Source organism: Trifolium pratense, linkage group LG2, assembly GCF_020283565.1.
Source record: "Trifolium pratense cultivar HEN17-A07 linkage group LG2, ARS_RC_1.1, whole genome shotgun sequence".
NCBI classification, from domain to species: Eukaryota; Viridiplantae; Streptophyta; class Magnoliopsida; order Fabales; family Fabaceae; genus Trifolium; species Trifolium pratense.
In genome coordinates this window covers 42,722,491-42,741,710 of record NC_060060.1, presented here as the reverse complement: position 1 = coordinate 42,741,710, position 19,220 = coordinate 42,722,491, and the positions used below count along the sequence as shown (strand labels likewise).

Here is a 19,220-nt window from a genome sequence, read left to right as displayed (position 1 = left end):
ACGGTGTTGATGATAAACTAACTCTAACGTCAACTTTCAAACTAACCCCCAATTAAGACTTGAGACTAAATTAAAGAGTTTGTCACTTCTTAGATCTATATTAACGTTCCGACCTTAAATTCGCAACATCTTGTTTTTAAGATTTTGTCTTCATTAAATTTAGTAGAAAGTCTCACAGTTTGGTGGAAAGATGAATGTGACCTTATAAACCACCATTAAACTCTATTTCTAAGTAATCTTGGACTTTTGGTATAACAAAACAATTTCGATAATAAGTTATTTTTTTATTGTACATTATATATCGAAATAGCCACCTTATATTTAGTGCATATTTGTATTGACACGAGTTAAGTGAAATTACGATGATGCGACATAGTATAACAAAACAATTTTTATAATGGATTATTTTTTTCATTATCAAACATCAAAATAGCCACATATACAAGGCCGACCCAACACTGAACGAGGTCCAAAGCAAATTTCAAGTGAAGGTTGTGAAGCAAACAACAGTTGCTTAATTTTTGAAGAGTTGCAAAATTATTGTATCATTTTTATAATTTATTTTTTCAGAAGTTTTTATGTTTTTCTTCGAGCCTTTTTTTACCATAAACTAATGACTTACAAGGGGCCTATTTTTGTTTGTAAATTTTACTTTTAAAGCCCTTATTTAAGATACCTTACCCTTAAACCTGCTCTAACCATATATTTAGTGCATATTTAGATTAACATAAGTTTCATAAATTCACAATCCATCATAATTTTAACATACTAAGTTGCATTTTACTAGTAGATTTGGGGCTTTGGCTAACATGGAAGACTTCACTAAGTCTTCCATGGTGCACAAGTTTCGAATATTATTACAACGAATACGAATTTTATAAAATCTACCGTTGGATTGAAAGTTTATATCATATAGATCATCCATAAATTTTTTAAAAAAAATTAAAAATTATTTGACATGTTATTGAGACTCATCAAGATTAACGGTATTCAATTAAATCTATAAACCGTTAATTTTGATGTGTCAAAATAACATATCAAATGATTTTCGATTTCTTTAAAAAAAATTATGGACGATCTATATGATATAAACTTTCAATCCAACGATGAATTTTATAAAATCCGTATTCGTTATAATAGTATGAGCAACTTGTGCATGATGCACAATTTGGGCTACTTGCGCACATTAGAAGCAACCGTAGATTTGGACATAATTACAATATTAATGTCGTTGTGATTTCATAAATCTCACATTAGATTCCAAACATTGAGAAAGTATAATTACTCCAATAAATAAATCTCTCCCTAACTGCACTTTATTCTGTTGAAATTATACTTTGCTGTTCTTGCAAAGATCGAGGACCTATGTTTCAAACAGAGAGAGAAACACACACAAACTCTCTCTCTCTCTCTCAATGTACTTCACAATCTCACCTCACTTCAAACCATTATTATTAATTGACTTAAACACTTAAAAGGACTTCTCTTCCCTCACTTTCCTCTACTTCCTTCCATATTTACTCACTCACTTCAGACTCTCTCTCAAACCACACACACAACAAAAACAAACAAAAAACTTGACAACCTAAAACTGAGTTTTGTTCCTTCAATTACTAACTACTAAGTAGTATTTTTGGTAACTCTTAAGAAAAAAAAAACATACTTGAGGAACTGTATGAAGTAGAAGATTCACAATGAGTCATGGAAATACAAAGAAAAGCAAGGTTTTTTATTCTTACTTCTTCTCAAAGATTATTTTTTTTTCATATGGGAAATGAAATTCAACATTTTGACTATTTTTTTTTTTGTGTTTGGTACTTAATATGAAGCTCTCATGGTCAAAGAAAATGGTCAGAAAATTCTTCAATATCAAATGCAAAACTGAAGACACTACTCTCCAAAGAGATGGTTTTACTTCTAGAGGTTAATATCTTTTTATATCATTCTTTTGAAATTTCACTTTCTATGAACTAAATCAAGGTACCAAGATGTCTCAATTTTGGTTGATTTTGGTTGATTATGTTTCTTAGTACACTTATTTTCAGCTAAATGAAGTACAAACATAATTTAAACACTAACAATTGTTGTGATGAATTTTAATCTGATGCATTGAAACTTGTTTGTTTTGTTCTTCAGGAAGTGACTTAGAATACAGAAGTAGGAGTAGCTTGTCTGAGAGAGAAGCATGTACAATCAAAAAGAGCAGAACAGGTACACACTTTACCAATTGAAAATTCTTAGGCTGTGTTTGGGAAGTCACATAAGCTAGCTTATTGCTTATAGCTTATAAGCTAATTTGGTTAAAAATGCTGAAATTAATTAATACAAAATCTTTATAACCTTAATTGTAATGTACAGAGAAATTTAGCAGGAAATCGGATCAGGTCAGGCGAGCGCGAATGAACCTTGATGATCCTAGAATTATTGATGTCCACAACTATAGGTATGTTGGTTCTTTGATCTTAAAAAAATATTGTCTTTTTTATTTTTTGTGTTTAATTTCTCATGAGTGCTTCACTTTTTACCTATGAGCAGCATTTTTGTTGCTACATGGAATGTGGCTGGAAGATCGCCTCCGACTAATTTGAGCATAGATGATTGGCTTCAGGCCTCGCCGCCTGCTGATATTTATGTTCTTGGGTATGATTTGATTCTTGTTAACATATTTTCAAAGCAAACAAACATAAGGCCTGTTTGGATTGGATTATTTGAGCTTATCTACTGACATAAGTACTTGTAAGATTGTTTGGGAGAGCTTATGACCAACAACTTATAATTTGAAACAATTTAACTTTATTTTATCTTGCTATAGAAATACCTTATATATAAGCGCTTATATGTTAAGAACTTATGCTATAAGTGTTTAATTAAGTTGTTCCTCCAAACAAGGCATAGTGCTATTTGTACTAAGAACACATTTCTATCTTTGTATGGCAGATTTCAAGAGATAGTTCCCTTGAATGCTGGTAATATCTTAGGGGCAGAGGACAATGGCCCTGCCAAAAAATGGCTTGCTCTCATTGGAAATACTTTAAACAATCTTCCCGGTACTAGTGGAGGCAACGGATACTACACGCCTTCTCCTATTCCTCAGCCAGTGGTAGAATTGAATGCAGATTTTGAAGGATCGGCTAGGCAGAAGAATTCATCATTCTTCCATCGTCGATCCTTCCAAACAACTTCTAGCAGCTGGGGAATGGATAACGATCCTTCAACCGCGCAACCGCGACTAGACCGAAGATTCAGTGTCTGCGATCGGGTGATTTTTGGTAACAGGAAAAGTGACTTTGATCCTAGTTTTAGATGGGGTTATAGGCCTAGTGACTATTCAAGGGCAAGTGACGCTCGACCGAGCGACTATTATTCAAGGGCAAGTGACTACTCTCGACCGAGTGATTATTATTCCAGAGCAAGTGACTACTCTCGACCGAGTGACTATTCAAGATGGGGTTCATCTGATGATGACAATGGCCTCGGAGATTCTCCGAGTACAGTCTTGTTTTCACCAATGTCTTATGGAGGACCTGCTGCCTCCGGTGAAGATGGATACGGCATGCCAGGACGATCAAAGTACTCCCTTGTTGCAAGTAAACAAATGGTTGGAATTTTTCTTACCGTTTGGGTGAGAGGTGAATTGAAGGATCATGTTAAAAACATGAAAGTATCATGTGTTGGTAGAGGATTGATGGGTTATCTTGGAAATAAGGTAAATTTTAAATCAATCTCTTGGAATTTTTCGTTTTTAATTTTTTTCTTTGAAAAACATTGATGTCAAAGATTAACATTGGTTTAAGTTAGTTATTCTGCTTCTATTGTATTTGTAGGGATCCATCTCAATCAGCATGTCGCTGCATGAAACAAGCTTCTGCTTCATTTGTAGCCACTTAACATCAGGACAGAAAGAAGGTGATGAACTAAGAAGAAATTCTGATGTATTGGAGATTCTTAAAAAAACAAGGTTTCCGCGTGTTCATGGTTCGGACAACGAGAAATCTCCGGAGACAATCCTTGAGCATGAGTAAGAATTTACTTGCATACATTACTATGACTAATATCTTTAACATTTGCTAATATATCAAATTTGAATGAAACGTACTAATTTTGAATTCATTTTTTCAGTCGAATTATATGGCTTGGAGATTTAAATTATCGAATAGCCCTCAACTACCGTTCTGCTAAGGCACTTATTGAAATGCAAAATTGGAGAGCATTGTTAGAGAATGACCAGGTATACCTTTTAGCCTTATTATATAACCACTTGTGTTTTCCATTTTTACCTTTCAACTATATTCTTGTAAAACAAAAACGATTAGTATGAACGAGTACTTATGTTGATTAACATTATTACCAACAGTTGAGAATTGAACAAAAGAGAGGTCGAGCATTTGCGGGATGGAAAGAAGGGAAGATCTATTTCCCTCCAACATATAAGTATTCCACCAATTCAGATAGGTATGCTGGTGATGATATGCATCCAAAGGAGAAAAGGCGAACACCTGCTTGGTAAGATCATCGCTCACGTAATCATAAGTAATAGGAATTTAGCAGTAAACAATAAGCTACTTGTGTTGAAGTTTTGTAACTTCTTATTGCAATGTGAATATAGGTGTGACCGTATTTTGTGGCATGGAGAAGGCTTACATCAATTATCTTACGTACGCGGTGAATCACGGTTTTCAGACCACAGACCGGTTTATGGCATGTTTTGGGCTGAGGTTGAGTCAAAACATGGAAAATTGAAGAAAACTATGAGCTGTTCTCGTTCCAGAATCCAGGTCGAGGAACTTTTACCATACTCGCATGGATACACGGAGCTAAACTTTTTCTGAAGGAGGACTAGATGTGAGATATCTGCCTCCCTCCCTGTTCAAGTAAGCTCACTATACTTAGGTTTGATCCGTGCCTTTTTTTGTTAATAATATGACAGTTAAAAGAAAATTAACTGCGATAACGGACTTGAATTCTCTACATTGACTCCAACAGCGTCTTTGGCGTGGATTAATCTGACTTACCTATGCTGATATTGAATTATTGATTTACTAAACTTGAAATACGAGTAGTCCGATATCTATACAACGGTCCCTCTCTCCCAAACCGGTGTAGTGTAGTGAAGCTTTTTCTTATGATATTGTAGGCCATACCAAAAGTAGTACAAGGTTAAGAAGCTATAACTGAGTTTATATAAAGGCTAATCAATAATCAAATACAGATTTTGCCACAGTTTAAGAATGCTACAGTGATTATAATTTGCAAATTAGTGTCATTAAATGATTAGCATTCTGACATTAGTAAATCAAATTCAAAACATTAACTCACACAGTTCATGAACTTTACTTATTAAGTGATTATATATACTTTGAATTATAGAAAACTTATAATTACATACTATTCAGCAAGCGGGAGAGTACTTTTGAAGTTTGATGATAAAGACAAAGCATTTCCCAAATACCAAGAAAGGTAACATTTATTTTTTCCACTCTTTCATACTTTACTTACTACTACTAGTATTGCTTCTACTTTATGGTCACATTCACAATCTCTTTTATCTCTCTAATGTCTAATTTTCAACTTTAACTTTTCTCTTTTTCATTTTTCATCTCAGGTACTAATATGTAATTTTACTTAACAACACATGTCTTAGCCAACAAGAACACATGATCAGTAGATTCCATCAAACATCATCATCATCATGTTGTTATGTTAAGCTATAACTCATGCCAGCTTCATAATTTGATACCCAATTAACAAACACTCAACTTTAACTTGTCTCAATGCACTCTACCATATCCTCCATAATCATTATTAGGTACTATAATTAATATTAATATTAATATTCTTCTCTCATTAATGTTACATTCTAGTATTACTCCATCCGTGATAAAATATAAATAAAATTCACATTTTTACGTTTATTTCATAAGTAATGTATTTGGTCTATATAATTAATGTATCTGAGTTATATTTGTCTATAATATAGACCAGATACATTAATTATGTAGTGAATCTAAAAATGTGAATTTTGCTTATATTTTATCACCGAGGGACAACTATTTATTTACCTTAAACTACACTAGTGATATATGCACGCTGCACAAATACTCATGATCAATTTTTTTTTAATGTTGTGCAGGGAGAAGAAATTATTTTATTGATGATTCTTTAATTATTTTTGGAGAATATTAATGATGACTGAATGAAAGTGAAGCATTGTCAAAATCATCATTTGGAGGCGTGTACTAACTTTTTATTTTTTTGTTTCTAATGTTGAGAAAATGATAATTTTGATGTAGTATACTGATTGATGATACAGTGATGAAAAAAGAAAATGTACAAAAGAAAAAGAATGAAATTTATAGTTAATTAATGATAGAATATCAAAGCCTGAGTCTCTGTGTATGATTAGTGATTTTACTGATAAAGTTTGTTTTGTCATCATCAAGTAGCATGCTTTTCTTTTTAGTGCTTAGTTAATTAACAAACTAGTAGTAGTAGTAGTAGTACTAGAAAAGGCTCAAGATTGGTTCACATGTTTCAAAGCCATTTTGAGTTTCTCAACTGAAGAAGAATATCTTGGACTATGGTCACACTCCAGATGGAGGGAGTATTTTTTTACCCTATGGTTGTGTTCCTAGAGAAGGGGTTTTTCGTAATTCAAAGTTCGGCTGCGAGAGTAAGGAAAATATGGCAAAAAATTATTAGAATAAAACTTAGGTTTTCTTGAACAATTTGTCTTAGAAAAAATTATTAATCACTTTAGTTTAATATCTTGGTTGGAGATATTATTTTTATTATTGATTGATAAGAAAATGCACAGAAGCATACAATGATTCAGTTTTGGATTGATTATTCAAATTGTAGGTAAGTGAGCTCAGAACTAATGCAACATTTTAATGTCTTACATGGAAACTCCATTTTCTGGCTTCTAAAAATAACTTGAAACACACCTATTTGCGTTCCATAATGCTCGAAGGATTAATTTTTACAGTTGCACATAAAAATATTTAATTTAGGTCGAACAAAAAAACACGGCAACTTATTAATATTGTGATGCAATAAAACCAAGCCAAACCAAGCGTAGGTCAAAACATGTTATTAGAAAATTTCGGACTGGTCTATAGTTACTAGACCAACATGATTTTGAATAACACGACTTAATTTCCTAATAGCATGATCAAAACATGTTAGTCTATAGATTGATATTTTGGACTGGTCCAACCTTAAATATGAATCTATAGACCGACATGGTCTTGAATAACACGACTTAACTTGAGTTTCATTTATGTCGCTCATTTGAGAGACATCTTAACCATATATATAAAATAAAAAAGATGTTTAGTTGCAAACATACATAAATTTTCAAAACATACATAACCATAACTTGCAAAATCCTCTAATCAGTTCAACTATCTCAAATGAAACTGCAAAATCAACAAGAATAAAAAGTGACTTATAGTCACTACAAAGTACCTTTAATTTGTAATCATAGCACATGAACTTGCAAACTAGTGAATTTTGTCACAACTTTGTTTTATCACAAAAACAAAAACAAAACAAAAAAATCATGCCTTGAGTCCTGTCTTCTTAATACTGCCACTGCCACTTTCCTCTACAATAATATAATTGTCCAATATCATCTGCTTTTTTCGACATGCAGGTGTGCAAAATGCGGAAAACATACTGCAATAATAAAAGTATTGGTTGGTTCACACTAATGCAACATTCAAAGAAACCAAATTTTAAAATCTTGTCATTAGCTATATATTCTAACTGCAATCTAAATAAAGAAGTGTGATTACAATCTATAAATTTTAAATACTTATAAGATATCATAAATGCCATATTTTCTTAACAAGAACAAACTATTTCATTTATAATAATAATATAATTGATGCAAATTATAGAGGACTAGCATCTAATACTTACTTATTCTTAAATTTGCAATAAAGTTCTACCAATACAAAAAAAAAAAGCTTTCTTAAACCTTCATAAAAAAAAAGTACATATTATCACCTTTCAATATGTTTGTACATCTAATCTATTTATATAATATAATTCATATGATTAGCAAAATGATTCGTATACTTGTAAATAAATATACTAATCTTCTCATCGACTGGTAGATGTAGATCCCTAAAACGTTATTATCATGAAAATATATACTTGTAAATGTTGTATGACGTTTTTTTATATATAAAATAAATTTGTATGACGTTGAAAGATTGTTAAATTTCAACAAATATTGTACCCAAAAAAAATTCAAATAAATATGCTATATGTTAGGCGTATTTTAAACTTCGCATATTGAAATAGTTTTTAAGTAGGAAAATGTATAATGAAGCTATATGTCGAATATAAACAAGAGTCATAATGTTGCTTATATATATACGAGATCATAACGAGTGTTATATGTGTTTCGCTCATGCATGACAGATAGACATTGTAAATGTCTTAGAGTGCGTTTGATTCGCGTAAAACAGCAAGGACTGGACAGAACAGTACAGGACAGAACAAGATAATACAGGACAGGACAAACCTGTATCGGAAAGATATAAGACGATAATATTTTTATATTCAAAAATAAAATGGGTATTTTCGTATTTTTTATATTTGTATTGCGGACAAAAAGTTGTCCTGTGGTTTAGTGAGGGACAAAAAATCTTGTTTTTGTCCTGTCCCTTGCTATCTAATTTGTCCAGTCCCATAACAAATTTCAAATCAAACAGAGTACAACAAAAGTTATCATGTCCAGTCCCCTGTTTTTTAGCAAATCAAACGCACCCTTATACTCTCTCCTCGTTGTTAACTATAAGCAAAAGTTTATTTTTTTATATTCATTGAATGACTGATGTATTTGGTCGATATTATAGTACAAATACATTAGTTATTCAGTGAATCTGAAAAATTGACTTTTGCTTATAATTAAGGATAGAGTGAGTATGTATTAACGGTGCAGTTTATTGTCCATCTATCTTTTGTTCAATCATAAATATTAATTAAAAATTTGAGTCTCTGATTTTAATCTAGGACTAGGACCTATTTGGATAGACTACTTTTGAGCTTAGGTAATACAGGTTATGCAAATAAATAAGTTTTTAAATATTATTCATAAGTTTCTCACGTAGCTTATGAAAAAATAATTTATGAAGATGCAATTTTTATTAGTGAAAATTTATGAATTAAAATGTATCAATTCAAACTGGCTACTGACTCTGATCCCGTCAACAACAAAAAAATTCTAATTCTCGGTTACAGAATTTAAATTTGTTTGCTTTAATTAATATTCATCGCGTGTATATGTCTTTGATATAGACGTTTGCTTTTTTCTTTTTTGAGATGGATATGGGTAGAACTATCAAATGGGTTGGTCTGATTCAGTCCTATCTGACCCGCTGAGCTAGATTAAAAGATGGACCAATATGGCCCGGCCCATTAGATATTGGGCCACATTAATGAGTTTGGCCCGATCCAAATGGGCTATATGGTTTAAAGTGGATCCAAAGTCCAATGAGTTAGTCCGATCCAATTTGATTTCTGCATTGGCTATGATAAAAAGACCTAACGTATTTGAGCTATCTTTTTTGAGATCCGATCTATCCAATTTTATAGGCTAATGGGCCGACCCATCGATCTGGATGATTTTTCACAACTCTGGATATATGCATATTGTAAATTTGTGAAATATGAAAAGAAGAGAAATACATACCCATACATATACATGTCTCCCTGAATCTTAGTCTTGCACCAACTACATATTTGTAGGAATCCCCCTAGCAACATTGGTGATGTCCTTTTGATTGCAGCATTTGAGGCATGCACACCCAATGGTGCCCCAATGGTTGGATTTTGAACATTTGTTTTTTCATTGATGATATGATCACAAGCATTTGCACTTACAGATGAACCCTCTAGGCAAAAACGGCGTCGCTTATTAGGATTGGTATCCATTAGAGTTGAGGATTGAATTTGGATCACAAGGAATCCTTAGTGAAAGGTAGAGTTAGGATGTTTGTGATCGTAGCTATGTGTTTTTAGTACTCTAACACATAAAAACTCTTTTGACTCCAATTCTTTTTATATTTTCAACAAATATTATAATGGTTTATATCTATTAAAATATTATTTTTTAAGTTCAATATTGCTATGCATTTAATATATTCTAAGTAAATTCAAATGTTATTGTATTTAATTAAATTAAAAGAATATATTAGATTTAAAAAAATTGAAACTAATTTGTATCATAGTGCACTGGTCAAATAAAAAAAATTGAGAGAGTTAATTATATATTAAAGTCAAAGAATTAATTAAGTTATATTTATATCATAATGTTAGTTGATTCAACAATTTTAAAAATGAATCAATTGTTAGTTGGTTCAGTGATGATTGACGGTGAATTTGGTAGGAATGATCACAGTTCGATCCTCACAACTGCGATCGAGAGAGAGATGGAATCACTTGATACCAGAAGTGACGTCCGAATCAGATTAAACTAGTGGTAAAACAAAACAAAAATTAAAAATGATTTATGAAATCAATTACATTAAAAAAATGAGAATTTTTTATTAATGAGTAGCACTAATTACCATTTTACGATTGTCATTGAAGCGATTTAAATTCGCTATTTTGAAATTACAATCCTAAACTCTTACCATTCAACTCAAAAAAATATAATCTACTTTTTTTTTGACATAACTATTTTTTAAAAAAAAAATAATAATATCAGATTGATTCTATACATAAAAAACTATTTTACCTTTTATGGGAGGAATTATATATTTACTTTTTCTCAATAATTATATTAATGATTTCTTAATAATTACATTAAATGAAAATGACAATATATTTTTTTATTTCTTAAATGTGTATAGTTTTTTTTTTTACGAAACTTAAATGTGTATTTGTCTATATATTTTTTTTTTTTTACAAAGTTACGCTTTTGTGCATTGAACCTAATTTTTAAAAAAAAAAATATATATGGGAATGTTATAACTTATAACACACCCACAATTTTTTGTGAAGGTGTGCTTTAGCATTCTACAGAAAGTTGCTGCTCCTTTGTTTTTCTTTTTGAAAGACAATTAAGTTTGTAAATGAAATCATTTGACCAAGCACAAACAACACAACAAACTATGAATAGTTTTATAAGGCTAAGATTGAACACAGATTAAGCATCTCACACATCATTTCTAAAACTAATCCAACCAATTAAATTGACAATATGATTTGTCTACTTAGTGGTGGGTAATATACAAAATTAGATTAATAGCAGTTTAACAACAAAAAAAAAAAAGTAAAACTGTGGAACTAACAGTTGTGAATTTTTTCTTTTTTCTTCCAACGAAATTTGATTAATTGAGAGTAAGTAAAGCACAAAGAAACCCATGACAAGATATAATTTTTCTTCTTCATGTTTTAGAATGGCAGATGCATATCATCTAGAAGAAGAGGGAGACGTATTGGGGCAAAAAGAAATGAAGAAAATCAATAATTTTAAAATTACATTATTATCCCTCACTTTAACTTATTTTTAAAGAAAAATTGGGGAGTTTTTGGTCTAAAGTGACAAGGTGTAGAATGCTAAAGCACATCTTCACAAAAAGTGGTGGGTGTGTTATAACATTCCCCAATATATATATATATATATATATATATAATATTGCACCGTATAAGAAGTTTCCTCTTTTGTTCTCGGAGGGAACTTAAACTATTCTCTTTCTTCTCAGAGCCGCCACCCCCTCCCCCCTCAACCCTAGTTTTCTCTTTTGTTCATCCACAAAGGATGGGTTATTTTAGGATCAATTTTTTACCCAAATTCACCCCTCTGAATTGTTTTTTCTTTCCTTTTCATTCAAATAAGTGATTATCCGCACATATTTGCTTCTTCGATTTTTGTTTTTTAAGTTTGTCGTCGTCTTGTGCGGCGTTGTGTTTGGCGTCCTTGTGCGGTGTTTGTTGGTGGTTCATTTTAGTATGATATTTCGTTGATTCGAATTGGCATATCTACCTCAACTCATTATAGATCTGATGAAGACTTGGACGTCAACGTTGCAGATTCGGAAGTATGAAGATTTCGGTTTCTTTTATTTTGTCATATTTGTAGGCACGTTCATGATGGTGTTGTATGCTATTAACCTATGTGCTGCAAGATTGTTTGTAGATTTATCTTTTTCGGTTTTTAGCAATCTTGAATTTGTAATGATCGATGTACTTTCATTTTGAATGAATGAGTCCATATTTTTTAGTAAAAAAAAAAAAAAAAGTTCCCTCTTTTATTCCAAAAAATAAATAATATATGATTCAACTTAAATTAAGTAGGTTTTGACCAAAAAGTAAGTAGAGAAAATATCAAATAAAGAGAACATAAATTTGATTCAAGTAATTTAGCCTAATTACAAAAAAAAAATTATTTATTTTTTTTGTTTTAAAGATTTCTATTTTTTTATAATTTCTCTCTATTAGTCGCTAAGATTATATAGTAAAGTAAAATCAATTTTTTGAAAAACTTTTTAAAAATAAAAACAAAATACTTAAAATGATAATAAAAAAACACTTAAAACGAATAGTTTTTTTTTTAAATGATCAGTCAAGCAGAAGAATTCATCATTCTTCCATCGTCAATCCTTCCAAACAACTTCTAGCAGCTGGGAAATGGATAACGAAGACACTCAAGACAGGTTCACATGTTTCAAAGATATGTTTGAGTAAGAAAGATATCTTGGACTATGGTCAATTTAGTTTATGCCCTTTTCAATTATCTTCGGTCATAAATGTAAAATAATTTCAGGCAACAAAATTAATATATTTTATTCAAAATTTGGATTAGATATAACAATTTTTGTTGACCAAATTTTTTTCCGTATATTTAAGACCGGAGATATTATTATGGATTGCTAAGAAAAATGTAGCATTCGCATGATTCAATTTTTGGATTGATTATTTAGATTGTAAGATAAGTTAGCTCAAAACCACGGTAACATTGTCACGCCTATGTTGAAGTTCCATTTTCTAACGTCTAAACATCGTAGCAACTTCACATTGTGATGCGATTAAAGTTAAACCAAGTGAGGAGTGGATCTAAAGAGGCTATTAGAAAATTTTGGATTGATTTATGGCTGCCAATAGTGTCCAAGGCCCCATTGCAACATGAAGTTGTAAATCACGAGGGCTTAATGGTCCAACTGAAACATAAATTTTTCAAGGAAAAGAAATACGTAAAAAACATATATTGAAACGATTATTTAAAAAAATTATCTGGTAAATTAGTTCTCGAAATTGTAAAGGTCCTCATTAAATTTTATGAGTTGGTAAGTACGCCGCTGCATTTTGAAATATCTATGAAAATAGTTTCTCAACTAACCTTTATTGTTAACAAATGTGATGTTATATGTTAATTAAATTTGTCGTCACTCCACGTCAATTCCACATCAATAATTTTTGAGAATTTTCAATTGTATGTCTAATTTCACGAGACAAAAAAGTATAAGTTTTACTCTCTTTTTTTTCACCGTAAGACACTCTGGTACCCGAAGTTTAATTGGATATGTACATGTCACTCAATAATTCAATAACATGTCATACTTTTATATTTAATAGATACTACTATAAATTAACTTTACTCAGATATTCAATAACATTTGTTTAGATGTTATTGTGGCATAATTTAACAATTGTTTAAATATTTATATTTATTATTTTTTTTACTATATTTTTCATCTTCATATCGTGGCACGATGCAAAACATCACCATTTTTTGTGTGGCTATTATCATATTTTTTGATTGTAACACCCTGGTTTCTATTTAAAATTATTTTAGGAATATTTGATTTAATAGGTCGTGTCTGATTATGTGCTTATGTGTATTTTGGATTTGTCAAAAAAAAAAAAAATTTAGTGTTGGGTTTGGTTAATTTTGTTTATCCAAATATTGTAACTAATTATACCCAACCAAAATGTTCCGAAGATCAAGCAATACTTGGCCCAACTTTAGAAGTTGTTCAACAGGTAAATGATTTTGTGATATCTATGATCCCTTCTGAAGAAAAACAATATTTCGGTTGTGATACACCTTGCAAGTCTGATGAGGATTATGAAGTTCAAAGCGATTGGTTTACATCTGAGTTTTTAAATGATATTACATGTTCCGGGATACCCAATCATCGCTTAACTTTGAAAGTTGGCGTGCCTGTTATGTTGTTGCGCAATATTGATCAAGCTAACGGACTTTGCAATGGTACAAAACTGCAAGTTAGGGACTCGGGGAAAAACATTATAAAAGCTTCAATTATAGATGGAAAACATGCTCGTGAAATGGTATTTCTTCCAAGGATGGACTTAGTACCAACTGATTCTGGGCTTCCTTTCAAGTTTTCTCGCCGTCAATTTCTTATATGCTTATTTTTTGCTATGACAATTAATAAAAGCCAAGGACAATCAATGTCCAAGGTTGGATTGTACTTACCTCGGCGAGTCTTTACACATGGTCAACTTTATGTAGCTATTTCAAAAGTGACAACCAAAAGAGGCTTAAAGGTCCTTATATTAGACGAAGATGGGAAGCCTTCCAGCACCACTCTAAATGTGGTATATCCTGAGATCTTTGAATGTTTGTAGAATAATTGGCATATGCAGTTAACATAAGGTATTTGTTCTTATTATCTTCTTTAAAAAAGTTTGTTATAATTTGGATTATATTTATTATTTTACGTTAATATTCGTTATAGTTTATAACAAATATATGAGACCAATTTAATTTTTGGAAGTTTTATTATTATAACACCACTTACAATATTCTTGCAGGTTTATAATGCAATGAAGCAAAGATTTTTGAGCTCCCAGATGATGAACAATTGATCAAATTCTTATTGGAACATGTCATGTATCTAATTTGATAGGATTAAGTTTTGTGACAAGTAGGAAAAACCTCTTTTTGATGTCCCAAAATATAAGCAAAAAACAATTTTTTTAATACTAAAGTTACAAAATTACCCTTAGTCATAATTCACTATTGTTTAGTTTCCCAATAAACTTTTGGGTAGTTAGCTTCTTTCAACATGACTTTTTAGCTTTCATCATTCAAAAAGCTAATTTTTTCCATTAACAAGAAGTAATTATAACAAGGGTAATACGGGAAACTCAATTGTTTGTTTTGATAAAATTTAGAGTTTCTTAATAAGTGTGAAAACTTTTTTTTTGCTTATATTCCGGGACGGAGGGAGTATTAATTAGTATTTATGTGAATTTGACGCTAATCGAAGTCTCAAACATGTGTTGAATGAATCTTTTAATATGATGATATTATGTTAACAACCAATTGTGTAAGTGTTGTATTTAAGCGGATAATTCAATCGTCCTCGCCCGTGCGTTGCACGGGTTCCTAACTAGTTCAATAACATTTGCTTAGATGTTATTGTGGCATAATTTAACAATTGTTTAAATATTTATATTTTTTATTTTTAAATATATTTTTCATCTTCATATCGTGGCACGATGCAAAACACCACCATTTTTTGTGTGGCTATTGTCATTTTTTTTTATTGTAACACCCTGATTTCTATTTAAAATTATTTTAGGAATATTTGATTTAATAAGTCGTGTCTAATTATGTGCTTGTATTTTGGGTTTGTCAATTTTTTTTTGGTACTGGGTTTGTCAATTTAAATTCATTATGACATGTTATGTGTTTGTAAGTCTTAGATTTATTTCATTACAATGAATAATTCCTTTTTTTTACAATAATTCCACATTTTTTTTAACTTTACATTTTACTACCACTATAACAAATACAAGTTTTATAAAATATAATGTTTGAATTGAAAGTTTATATTACATATAGATCATCAAAAAATTAAAAAAATTGAAAATCATTTGATATGTTATTATTGAGACATATCAAAATTAATAATTTATAAATTTTTATTGAATATTATTAATCTTAACGATCTCAATAATATATTAAATAATTTTCAATTTTTTTATTAAAATTATGACAATAAATTTTATAAAATTTTTAGTCGTTATAATAATATTGATCCCCATAAAAGTCTTTGATGTTACGCAAAGCCCCACTTTAAAACTGATGATTATAAGCATGGTGGTACATCAGGAAATCCAAAAGAAATCCAAGGACAATTTCGGAATAAGACGTATCCACTATAAATTTGTGAACCCTAATTTTTTTCCGCTAACACTTTCACTCTCTCTCTCTCTGCGGCTAAGCATTCCGAATCCGAAAAAGTGACATCCTCCGCTTTCGCTTCTGCTAAGGTACTACCATCCTTCGATTATTCCCTCATTTCGTTCTAGCTTATTTTTCTTTGATTGCATGATTTCATCAAGTTTAAATGTTTGTGAAATTTTGACTTTGAATGAATTGAATGAATCGTTTGTATTTGTAATATTTGATTGGTGTTTTTTGAAATGTTGAAAATGATGATTACATTAGCGACTAGATTTGTATAATTGAACTTTGTTTGTTGTTGGATCTTAATTATTATTAATCTGTATAAATGATTAGAGCATAGTTTATTTGGTTAAGGATGATTATGAAATTGATGCTATTAGTATTAGCTATAGATGAGATATATCATATTATTCGTATGTGTTCAATTATTATTTTGTTAATTTTGTTAATTAACATGGTTTAGTTTTTAATTAATGTGAGATTTTGTTTGCTTATAGTTGTGAAGATGTTCACATCAAGGAAGAAAATCAGCAAAGATAAGGGTGCTGAACCAACTGAATTCGAGGAATCCGTTGGACAGGTTATATATCGAAACTATTGTTGATTCTGGTTAGTTTAAATTGTGCATAATATAAAATAATTGTTTTGTTTTAAATTTGTTGTTGTAGGCTTTGTTTGATCTAGAAAATACCAACAATGAGCTGAAAAGTGAGCTCAAAGATTTATACATAAATTCAGCAGTGTAAGGATGTTTTCTGTGTTGTTTATTTGAAGGAAGTTACATTTGTTTTCTCTTTTCTGATATATCTAATATTTTCAATGATCTACAGGCAAATCGATGTTTCTGCCAACCGTAAGGCTGTGCTTATCCAAGTCCCATACAGATTGAGGAAGGGTTTCCGCAAAATTCATGTTAGGCTTGTTAGGGAGCTCGAGAAGAAATTTAGCGGAAAGGTATACACACAGTCTTAACTCTTATGAACCTTTGTTTTATATAGAATCATCAGATTTTCAGTTTTTTTCTGGACAAATAATCTTTTAACATACTCTATCAATATTTGACAATTTCTTTTGTGCTTTTATTTGTCAACTACTTTGCAATTTGATCCTTTTTGAAAACTCTTGGAACTTTATATTCTTTTTCATCACTTGCAATCTTTTTCTTTTCTTGGTGCACAATCTCTTTGGTTTTTAATCAAGCTGCGGTGTAGTTAGTTTTATGATACCATAACATTAGCCTTGAATATAGTTTTATTCACGATTTTATGCTTGATGCTTCATTTTTTGGTATACTAATGGACATTTAACTTGTAGGACGTAATCGTGATTGCCACCAGGAGGATTGTTAGGCCACCAAAGAAAGGTTCTGCTGCTCAGCGCCCCCGCAGCCGTACACTTACTGCTGTGCATGAAGCAATTCTTGAGGATCTCGTGTTACCTGCTGAGATTGTTGGGAAGCGTACTCGTTACAGAGTTGATGGATCAAAGATCATGAAGGTAAACTATAGTAACAGCCAATTAACTTCCAAACATTACCCCCTGTTGGTTTAATCAACCAAAAATTGAATAGAAAAATACATGTTATATTGCAAAATAAATTCTCGTGGAATTTGTGTGTGGTATTATGTTTTTGTTATTAAGAAATCATTTTAATTGAATTCTTGTGGTCTTGATTTATATAGGTGTTTTTGGACCCAAAGGAGCGTAACAATACCGAATACAAGTTGGAGACGTTTACTGCAGTTTACAGGAAACTATCTGGAAAAGATGTTGTGTTTGAGTATCCAATTACTGAGGCTTAGGTTTCATTTTTCTCAGTTTTGAATTTTTTTTCATGAACTGCCTATGGTGAATGCTTCTGGTTAAGTTTTGTTCAAGAGTTCTGATTCTGAATTTTGTTGACTTGAAAAAAAACTTTGGTCTAGTTTATTAATGTAGCCTATGATACATTATTTATTATAGGATCCAAATGACTTATTTCTATACTTTATCTATCAAGTTTCTCGATCTAGAATTGAAGCAAAACCCAAAGAGTAAGGTTCTTCATACTCCCTCCCGTCCTTAATATAAGAGGAAAATTACTTTTTAGATACATTGAAAATCTAATGTATCTAGTCTATATTATAGGCCAAATACATTAGATTTTCAATAAATTTAAAAAGCAAACTTCTTCATATATTAAGGACCGGAGGGAAGTAATACACATCAATATGTTGGAATGTTGGGATAAATGATTTATTGAATGGCGATGGATAAGGTTCGAGTCAGTGTTTTTTTTACTGAATTGTTCAAGTAAATGGTGATAATATATGCATTTTGTTTGACTTGTGAACACAAATTACTTTAACAAGTTCTGTTAACAATACTTTTCAAATTTTATCAAAGCATGGACATAATTGTTTGTGCAAGTAGGGAGTGCTTAAAATAAATAAAAAAAGATTTATTTTAATTGCTTAGGATTAACAATGGAGAGAAAAATGTGAAAAGTACGAAGGAGAGAATCCTTTCCTGTGCAAGTAACTAGCTAAGTGTTTGTAAAGGGAATTGATTATCTCTATTGTACTTTTCACATTTTTCTCTCCATTGTTAATCCTAAGCCATTAAAATAGATCATTTTTATTTTTTATTTATTTTAGGCATGATATTATAGGGTCCGGATTTAACGGGATGAATTTTCATGGGAGACAATCCACCCCCGTTTGTAAAAGCTTATAAAACATTTTTATATATTTTTTTTTTATGGATTTTGATTTAAAGATTCAGTATTTTTTGGCGTTTTCAATCTCAACCTTCCCTGTGGTGCATGATAATGTCAATTTTTATAGTAGTGGTGGTGGTGTTTCTGTTTTTTAAACGTGAGAACCTGAGAGGGCAAACACAATGGACAACTTACAAAATCTATATAGTTTAAGGACACACGAGAGTTTAGGGAACAATTGTTTTTGTATACTTTTCCATATAGTTTATGAAAAAACTATGTAAAAATAGTTCGGTTTTATTCATTTGAGTTGATTCACCATCCAATCAAAAGGAGTTCTTTTCC

The 19,220-nt window shown here is 30.8% G+C and overlaps 3 protein-coding genes across 5 annotated transcripts; all 3 read left to right on the top strand.

Moving 5' to 3' along the window:
• Positions 1-1,312: 1,312 nt before the first annotated feature.
• Positions 1,313-6,385, top strand: LOC123908202 (type IV inositol polyphosphate 5-phosphatase 7-like). 2 transcript variants are annotated; one of them, XM_045958760.1, is made up of 13 exons: positions 1,313-1,724; positions 1,830-1,923; positions 2,137-2,211; positions 2,359-2,443; positions 2,536-2,640; positions 2,938-3,706; positions 3,825-4,018; positions 4,120-4,228; positions 4,355-4,503; positions 4,607-4,871; positions 5,394-5,457; positions 5,603-5,806; positions 6,131-6,385. In XM_045958760.1, the coding sequence occupies exons 1-10, from the start codon at positions 1,695-1,697 to the stop codon at positions 4,827-4,829; spliced, it is 1,833 nt and encodes a 610-aa protein (XP_045814716.1). In that variant the 5' UTR covers positions 1,313-1,694; the 3' UTR covers positions 4,830-4,871; positions 5,394-5,457; positions 5,603-5,806; positions 6,131-6,385. The 2 variants fall into 2 exon arrangements, with proteins under 2 accessions (XP_045814716.1, XP_045814717.1); XM_045958761.1 differs by having other exon boundaries at positions 1,363-1,724; positions 5,368-5,457.
• A 7,634-nt stretch (positions 6,386-14,019) lies between these two features.
• Positions 14,020-14,607, top strand: LOC123904736 (ATP-dependent DNA helicase PIF1-like). The gene has a single exon (XM_045954362.1). It carries the CDS (start codon positions 14,020-14,022, stop codon positions 14,605-14,607), a length of 588 nt encoding a protein of 195 aa, XP_045810318.1.
• Positions 14,608-16,101: 1,494 nt separating this feature from the next.
• LOC123911016 (40S ribosomal protein S7-1-like) lies at positions 16,102-18,162 on the top strand. 2 transcript variants are annotated; one of them, XM_045962326.1, is made up of 6 exons: positions 16,102-16,260; positions 16,675-16,757; positions 16,846-16,919; positions 17,008-17,131; positions 17,492-17,674; positions 17,860-18,162. In XM_045962326.1, exons 2-6 carry the CDS (start codon positions 16,683-16,685, stop codon positions 17,977-17,979), a joined length of 576 nt encoding a protein of 191 aa, XP_045818282.1. In that variant the 5' UTR covers positions 16,102-16,260; positions 16,675-16,682; the 3' UTR covers positions 17,980-18,162. The 2 variants fall into 2 exon arrangements, with proteins under 2 accessions (XP_045818282.1, XP_045818284.1); XM_045962328.1 differs by having other exon boundaries at positions 16,195-16,260; positions 16,668-16,757.
• Positions 18,163-19,220: the final 1,058 nt, after the last annotated feature.